Source organism: Myotis lucifugus, unplaced genomic scaffold, assembly GCF_000147115.1.
Source record: "Myotis lucifugus unplaced genomic scaffold, Myoluc2.0 scaffold_4128, whole genome shotgun sequence".
NCBI classification, from domain to species: Eukaryota; Metazoa; Chordata; class Mammalia; order Chiroptera; family Vespertilionidae; genus Myotis; species Myotis lucifugus.
The window spans coordinates 1-9,243 of record NW_005875176.1 but is presented as its reverse complement, the minus strand read 5'-3'; the positions used below and the strand labels follow the sequence as shown (position 1 = coordinate 9,243).

Here is a 9,243-nt window from a genome sequence, read left to right as displayed (position 1 = left end):
CGCTCTGCTTCCTGCGTAGAGAGTGGCACCGGGAAGGCCCCTGCTCAGTGAGTTGGGGCAACCTGTTGCATCCAAATGATTCGTTGCCACAGATGGGCCATTTTAGATGGATGTGGGCAGTGTCTGTCCCAAAGTCTGTATTTCCCTAGGAGGTGCCATTCACAATGAGTTTACACATTCATTGGCAATTTACTTCATTATTTTCTGACTTATTAGAACAACAGTGTGTGCTTCATGAGTGTTAGAGGTGATGTGGATATAACTTTATACTTTTATAAAGGATGTACTTTTTCAAGTTACTATGCCTTTAATTGTCTATACTTCTTTGCAGATAATACCTACGTGTCAAGTTCAGAAAATGATGAAGATGTGTTAGTTACCACAGAGCCAATTCCAGTAATTTTTCACCGAATAGCAACAGGTAATAGGAATACACTGTTTTTTGTCTTAGGTTAATATTTATTTGGTTATTAGGTAGCTTTGTGTTTTGGTTTCCTTGAGCCCATGTAACAGATAGTAAATCTTTAGCATTTAGAAATCTGGTTCTCCATCCAGATTTTCTATCTCAAGGGCTTTAGTTTGTTTTTTGACAGTTGTTTAAGTGCATACATTTATAGTACTGTAAAAAAGTCTTGTTTAACGGTATCATGTTGATATTTGTTCTTTTGAAAATGTTTTCATGCATAATGACACTGCTAGACAAACTGAATATTTATTTAACAAGCCTACTTGAGGCATTGTAGATCACATGATATATATATATATATATCGAGAGCTGAAAGCATCTGTATAGTGGCATTTCGGTTTGACCATATTTTTATGAGCAATGAAAAATCAGAATAGCTTGTCATTATGTAACTCCCCAATGTAATGTAATTTCAGAATCTTCTCGCAAAGGAATCACCTAAGACAGTGGTTCTCAACCTTCTGGCCCTTTAAATACAGTTCCTCATGTTGTGACCCAACCATAAAATTATTTTCGTTGCTACTTCATAACTGTAATGTTGCTACTGTTATGAATCATAATGTAAATATCTGATATGCAGGATGGTCTTAGGCGACTCCTGTGAAAGGGTCGTTCGACCCCCAAAGGGGTCACGACCCACAGGTTGAGAACTGCTGACCTAAGAGATATTTTTATGCTGAAACTTATGAATGTGTGTTAATAGTATACTAAAAACTAAAATGATTTTTTAATTTATAACTTTCAGAATTAAGGAAAACAAATGACATTAACTGTTGCTTATCCATAAAATCCAAATTACAGAAGGAAAATGGGGAGGTATGTAAATTATATTTTGTATTTATTTTAAATTTGCTGTGTATTTGTAGTCAGCATCATCATTGTTATTTAGGTTAAGATTGCAAATAGTGAAGGAAGCTCAAACCCTGGGTCTTCGGGACTCATTGTGCGGGAAGGGGAATGGCCTAAATGAACTTAGTTTACGGGGGGACAGAGGGGAATGGGACTTAGGAACCTCAGGGATTTAATTCCAAGCAAATAGAAACCACTCCTTCTCCTGTCTGAGTCTCAAAAAACTCTTTTTCTGGGGATATGGCACGATTTCCACTCCCACCGGCGACGGACTAGACGAGGACTCCCCCTCCTCTAACAACGACACCTGGTTCCACGGGTGGAAGTGACCCTTCAGCTGAGGTAGCAGAGAGTGTGGGTACGGCTTCCTGTTATTCTCGCCGTGTTAACAGCAGCGGACAGCAAACTCACCCTTAGAAAACGTTACCTGAAGCTGTGAATACTGGGGCATTACACAGACAATCTGAGTGCAATGGAGCCATCCGTTCTTGGCTTTTAAAACTATGCACTCAACACAACGCTTTCAAAGTTGTAGGGTTCGTCCTGTTCGTCCCTATCCACCCTGCGCACCACTGCGTTAGCAGTACGGTGGCTAACACCAAAAGCTGGAGCATTCCCAGGCGCTCGTTCCCAGGTTTTTGTTTTCCTAAAGAGTTTGAAATTTGGGCTGGAGATTCAGGGATGATTATAAGACATTGGGCTAATAGACTCGTATGTCTGAAGGAAGCCACCTTCCTTCTTCTTATTTTAACGGAGCTGGGAATAGGGATAGTAACTGTTGGTAACCATGAGTTCATTCAGATGAATTTCCACTGTTTGTACTTTAGACACATTACAGATGTGGGTTAGTTAATTAGAAACTCAACCTTCAAGTTCAAGCAAATTTAATTAAATATCCTTTTGCATCTGAAATTGAAAGCAGTTTCTGTGTTCTGAAAGGTCTTTTTTTATAATGTGATTCATATTTATTTTCATAATTTGATTTTTTAATGATTGGATTCAGAGCGTCTTTTCTTTCACACCATTGTGTAGAGTTGGCAGTGGGAGTGAGGACCGCCTGTGATAATAATGCTGAGAACCTTTTTAATAAAAATATTGAGTCAGTGCAAATGAAAGCACTACAAAATAATACCGAATGCAAGCTGCAATTGAAAAATAAAACTTAAAAAATTGAATCAGCATGAGCTTGTCAGCTGTTTTATCAGCACAAATTCAGAGTTGTAATTGCTTATATATAGTTTCTTATATAGACGCAACACATTAAATTGTACACATGAGGATAAGCAAAGTAGAACTTTAGAAGAATATGTGCACAGAGCTTAGTGAACTCCCCACACCGTCTCCTCCTGGCTGTTGTGTTCTTGGCTCATACGCACCAAGAATGTTCTCCCGTAAAACCCGGGGGACGTGCAGAGACCCACCTGCTATGGCCGCTTGCTACTTGCTTTTCAGGAGGCAAGCTCTTCTGACCACTGAAATAAATTGTCTCCTTGCTCTGTTCTTTTAAGGAGTCGAGACAAAATAGTGCAGTGGAAGAAGACTCGGAAGGGGATAACGACTCTGAGGAGTTCTATTATGGAGGACAGGTAGGCGCCCGGGGTCCCCGGCACCCGCTGTCCACGTAGCGATTCCGCCCGTGTCCCGTGGACGTCTATGCCTGCGCTCCTTGAGGCCCACGCGGCCTTCAGAGCCTGTGGCTGACGAGGGCACCCGTACGGCTCATCGCGTTCTCCTGTCCTACGCTTTTCAGAAGCTAAGGTGGCTCTTGCCGTTCTCCGACTGTCATCGTTCATGGACTTTGACACTGTCTTACTTCATGGTCGTGACTTTACACACGGCACTTCTTATGCTTTTGATTTACGGTTCTTAAGCACACGGTGCTTGGTCCGTATTTTGAGATGATGACAGCTCTAACAAAGCATGGATTGGCTCTCAAAAGAAATTTCAATCGTTGTACTGTTGATACTTGGCTCTGTTGACTAATGAGTTTGCCGACCACTGCACTAGACGTACAGTGGGGCCTTGACTTACGAGTTTAATTCGTTCTGAGACAGAGCTCGTTAAGGAGCTCATTAACTCAAATTACTCTATCAACTCAATGCAAAAAATCGGCCGAGAGACAGCTGGTATCTCAAAAAACTCGTTAGTCGGGACACTCCTAAGTCAAGGCCCCACTGTATGTGAGCCTAAGCACTTGGGAGGATATACAGCCGAATTACCTGTGTGTGTAAGCGAAGGTGACAGAGGAAGTGCCACCTCCAGAGCTGCGCAAGGGGTGGACGGCTTGGGGTGGGTTCTGTCGTCCTCACCTGGCCCCTCTGACCCCCTCCCCGCAGGTGAACTACGACGGGGAGCTGCACAAGCACCCGCAGCTCGAGGCCGACCTGTCGGCGGTCCGGGAGATCTACGGGCCGCACGCGGTTTCTCTCAGGTAAACTGACGCCGCGGGGAATGAAAGTGACACCCGTTCGGTCAGGCATGGGGGCCTCTGTGGGAGTTATTTCAGTGGACGTTTTCTTGGGCTCAATGATATTGGAAAATATTGGGGAGATTCTAGCATGTTCCTGCGTGTACAGGATGGCATCTTCGTGCCTATATGGGTTGTGCGTTTATTGTACGTAGTTTAAGATTCCATCGACTGCATTCAAATTCGTTAGCTAGGAGAGCTAGTTTTGGTAAAACCTCAGTCTTAAGTCGTGTCAATCAGTTCTGATGATAGATTGGGCCAGCTGGGCCCACGCTGTTACCGTAACACTTCCACGCGAACAATACAAGGAAATAACGCATGCCCACTGCAATACAAGGAAATAGCGCTTGCCCACTGGTAACCACGTCGCACCGGACTCTGCGACCTGGCCCCTCAGAACCAGGAAGGAAAAACCCTCCTAGACACGCACAGTGATTATCTGAAGGGTATGCATTTTATTCTGCGTCACCTAGTATATTCTTTGGTGACACATTTCTAGACCGTTTTTACTCGTTTTCATCATCCAGAAGAGCCCACCCTCCTTCTTGGCCTCTCTTTTCTCTCCTTGAAGTAAGAAGACCCCCTTATACACCCTGGGGGTGCCCTCCCACGAAAAAGCTCGACGGCGGCAGGTTCCGGGTCTTTGCCCAAAGGCGCGTCTCCCAGGCCCGTGGCCTCCAGGCCTCCCCGGCCTTCCCCCCCAAACCCGAATCGGTCCAGCCAGGCTTCTTCCACTTGACTCTGGCCATTTGCACAGCCGTTTTCCCTCTCAGCCCCACTATAGTGTTCACTGGGGCCCCTGCCAGCACGCAGCTCTGCCTGGAGCCTCCTGGGCGCTCCCATTGCACTGGGCTCGGCCCTCACTCCCTGTCCTTCTCACGCCTGCAAGGTTTCGCTTTACCTCCTCCCCTCGAGACTGAATTCTGTGGGTGCTGGAGCGATGCCCGCTTCTGGTGTTTGCTGTGTTTTGGTTGGATTTCAGTCCTGCTTGCATCCTGGCATTTGGTGTAGCGTGGGCCTGTCTGAAACTCAGGCTGTGGGTGCTGGGCGGTTCCCAGTGGCCGCCTCCGTGCCCTGGTTCCATTCCCTTCCCTGGACACAGCCAGGTTTTGCGATCGAACAAGCACTTTCCGTGGGGAAGTGCAGCAGCGGCAGTTGCTCCCTAATTCCAAAGGCTTCGCCTGAACTGCAGAGGCGGAAGCCCAGACCCCCTGCAGCCGCGGAGCTGGGGCTGTGCACCCAGACCCCTCCCTCCCACCTCCTGAGGCCTAGGAAGCCGAAATGGAGCGAGAGTGATTATATGGGAAAAGCAGATCTTTACAATTGTCCAAGTTTTAGCAAATGAGCTGCGATCGTTTCACTGCTGATCCTGCCCGTGGCTCCAGGGAGGGCTGTTCTGTGAGTGTTTCAGAGTGAGTAAGCGAAGGAGGCAGTAGGAACGATCAGCAAGTCGTCCAAAACAATGACTAATCTCTTAACTTCAGTTGGACTTTGCTTGAAAGCTTAAAACTCTAATTGCAGTAACGTAACCCCCTCCCCCACTGAAAGGAAACAGCCGGTGGGACAGGATTAACCGTACAAGACGGACTTCGGCATCTTCCTTTGAACACGTGGTCTTGTTGGAGGATGACCTTGGCCTATGTTGACTGCTTTCATAGGTCAGAACTTCTAAAAACACCTTATTTCCATGCTGCCTAGACCTCAGTTATACTGTCACACATACATGGCATTGTTTGTGTTTTCTCTCAGCAAGCATTTATGAAACACCTAGGATAATCTCTCCCAGTATTTCCCATTATTGATAAGATTATGGATACTGTATCAACTGTTGAAATTAGATAAGTATTTGGGACTTTATTTAAATGAAGTCATAAATGGTTGTGCTTGTCCCCCACCCCTGCTTATGTCACTTATCCATTTTGATCCCATTCAAATCTCCATGAATGCAGGCCATGTTCTCGCCTGCTCCAGATTTCCTCTAGATTCTCTCCAGCTCCAGAGGGTGTTTCCAGAATAAACAGCCTCCCAGAGGCCTGATGACGTGCAGGTGACTCCGCAGGATGAGTGTGATTTGCTCAGATGAGAAGGGATGTAACCGTCTGGTCCCAGACACTGAGGGCTGGACACGTGGGAAGGGGAGGGTCAGGCCTCAGGTCTGGGCCCATCTTCTTTGCGAGGTTCCGAGTCTATTGAACACAAGCTGTTCTAATGAGCTGTTCTTTCACTTAATTGAGGTTTATAAGAACTTAATGGAGTTTGAAGAGCAAAAGTACCTCAATATGCATAATAGGCTATTTGGTGTCTTTTTTTTTTTTTTTTAATGCGACATCTAATGAGGGGCAGCTAAGCACCTCTGAGTTCTCTGTAAGAGCCATTCGCCTCCATGGAGGCAGACCTGTCGGGAAAGGGTGAAGGGGGGACAGGAAAAGCGCCTGAGGATGCATCTGTGAGAGTCGGTTCTCTCCGCCCCGCCCAGCCGTGTCCCTAGCAGCGCTGGTTGTGCGGAGCCACCCTCGTGAGCGGGTGACAGCTCTGACTCGGCTCCTGTGGATCAAAGGTCTGTGTGGATGTGATGAACCCGTGACTCACCTGTACAGGCCTCACCTGGAGCCCTGCTACAGAATGAGGGCGTTTCATGTTTTTCAGTGAATTTACCGCATAGGCATGTGCTTATAAAAAACAACTCGCTTCGTGCCGTCTGAGAACAAGGTGATCAACACCTTCAGGAAGGAAGGACTTACCAGCCTCGGCATTCTCACGGGCCGGGAGGAAAGGGATCCTGATCATTTGCCCGCGAGGTTTCAGACTCGCACCCCGTATACAGTGCGCTTTGCTCGGTGACTTGCCCCCTCCCCTCAGTTCCAGTAAAAGGAGAATGAATGGGCAGGAATTCTAACACACATTGTCCTAAAAAATACACGTTCATAGGAAAATACGTTCCACATACACGGTGGGCAGAGGAGGCTTACAGTGTGAGTATGTGAAACAGGGTTTACTCCTGTGTTGCTATTTAGTCCTTGTCGTATTTTCCATGCGAACAACCATCAGCCTACTCTGCTCACCCTGTTCTTGGATCAATAGGCCACTGAACACCCGGTGTCAGGGGTCAGCCTGGACGTGTGTCGGGTCACAGACCCGCGGGCAGGTCCTCTCGGCCCCGAGTTCCAGACGACAGGGCGCAGCGGGTCCTCCTGTGTCCTCCTTGTCTGCACACGTGTCCTGTCCTTCTGCCGTCACCTCCCCCGGGGATAAAGGCAGGCGCGCACGAGTTGCTGTGGGTCCCCGTGAGCCCACACCGGCTTTCAGGACAGTCAGGCCCCTGGTGTCACAGGTCAGCTGCGCCCGCAGCTCACGCAGTCACCGGGAACGGGGATCGCTGGCATCGGAGAGCAGGGCAGCGCGGCAGGAGCTGCACACGCAGCGCCCTTCCTGGTGATGCTCTGAGGTGAGGCCTGGAAACCAAGGGGAGTCTAGGGTCGGCACCTGCAGCGTCCAGTTAATGGCGAACCCCTAACGCCCGCCTCCTAACATCTGCCTGCTCTGCTGCGCGGATGGAGGGCCTTGGGAACCTTTAGTTCTTTTCTTCTTCTTTTTTTTTTTTTTTTAAGAAATTGGTAGTGTTAGGAATTGGGAGGATACTGACTTTTAAGAAATCACATAAGGAATGCTTTAATGTTCGCATGGGAGAGGTTGTTAAAAGGCCGTATGCGCCTTCCGATTCATTTCTTCGGGATAAACTTCTGTGGCAGCGTCTGGACATCTCTCTACAATGAGAAGGACTGTAGATCGGGTCCTTCCTGGTCTGTCTTTCTGGTTTACCCCGTCTGCCTCTCAGCATCCCAGGCCTGCCACCAGCAATAAGTCCACGCAGAATTTATTCTTCCCTGCGCAGCTGGCAAAGATGGGCCAAAAGAGAAAATGCTTTCGATGATGGGGCTGTGGGGAAGGGATCGTGTGAAAACCTGGCTGATTTCATTATAAAGTGTGGTAACCCTTTAAAACAGCAATTAAACACTATACGTAGCACAAGACTCCCAAGTATAGTCAGACCATTTGTTTTACTCAATAATTCTGGAAATCGTTCTGGGAGAAGACAGATGCATGCAGATTTTTATCCAGGGAGCTATTTGTCAATATTTTTAGTGTAAAAAAAGAATGGAAAGCAACCTAATGATGTATTATTCAGTTTTATTTATACAAATAGAGCCATTTAAATGTAAATTCAGAGCGGTTTAGAAAAATATTCCACAGTGTAGAAACAGCACTCATAGAAGAAGTGAAAGAGCAGGACAAAAATCTTTCCATGTTATATTACCCTTAATATTTGTATATATATGCTGTATGATATAGCATGTTGCCCTCAGTATATTTTATGTTACATGATATAGTATGTTACCCTTAGTATTATTATATGACATAGTATGTTGCCCTTAATATATTGTATGTGTTATATGATATAGTATGTTACCCTTAATATAGTCTCTGTGTTATATGACATAGTGTGTTACCCTTAATATATTCTATGTGTTAATATGATATAGAGCATATGGAAGAGACGGGAGTGAGACAGAAGCAGAAGGGAGATCTCTGAATGATGGTGTTACAAGTTCCTTTTTGTTTATTTTTCTATTTCTCATCTAATAAAATGAGCCTCTGACCTTTGTAATCAGAAAAAGTACACGTTTTTAGAAAATACATAACACATTTATACTTTTTGGTGCTCCACTTGCTCCGTAAGTAGTATATTTGAACATTTCCCGCAGTAACGGGCAATTGTAAAAAACTGCGTCAGTGTGTGCTGTTCTTTAAGTGTTTCCTTATTCTCCAATATTCATCTCCCCCGGATTTCTGCTGTCACGTACGTTTTCCAGGTGGGAGTCGGCGCCCGCTGTGATGTGGGGGATGGCTGTGGTCCCGGCTCCCTCCCCCTCCCCCGTAGGGAAGTCCTCAGTCTGTGCCCTCATCACATCTCCGGGCGCTCTCTTTCTCACGCCTCACTGTGCATAGTCACTTCTTACGTTTATGAGTAACGTGCCAGAGGTCAGGGTCAAAACATCATGGCCACTGGCTGCGGCCCTGCCTGACAGCCCCTGAGCTTCAAATGGTGGGCGCTTTTTTAAAGGGTTGTGGGGGGGGAACCACATGGCCAGCAAGGAGAATGCGTGGCAGCGAGTCTGTGTGGCCTGAAAGCCTGGAGAGTTACCATCTGGCTTTTCCAGGGGAGTTTGCTGGATCCAGAACAAGGAGGCACAAAAGAAATGGTTCAGGCGCTTGCTCTTAAGTCTTGTCTCGTTCGGTCTAAATTTCATAACTAAATTGACATGATTTTTTAATATCCTCATTTGCATATGGGTATAGGTTCTTAACCTCTGAAAAACACAGATGGTTGGACCATGCTGTTTAAAAATGCTGGCGTGAATATTTTAGGCTTCGTTACTTTAAGATACTAGAAGATGAAGTC

At 46.4% G+C, this 9,243-nt stretch overlaps 1 protein-coding gene across 1 annotated transcript; it reads left to right on the top strand.

Annotated features, from left to right (window-relative positions):
* The first annotated feature begins 212 nt into the window (after positions 1-212).
* Positions 213-6,145, top strand: LOC102425339 (poly [ADP-ribose] polymerase 8-like). Its single transcript, XM_023749231.1, has 5 exons — positions 213-421; positions 1,212-1,282; positions 2,824-2,901; positions 3,652-3,746; positions 5,732-6,145. The coding sequence occupies exons 1-5, from the start codon at positions 235-237 to the stop codon at positions 5,817-5,819; spliced, it is 519 nt and encodes a 172-aa protein (XP_023604999.1). The 5' UTR covers positions 213-234; the 3' UTR covers positions 5,820-6,145.
* The last annotated feature ends 3,098 nt before the right edge of the window (positions 6,146-9,243 follow it).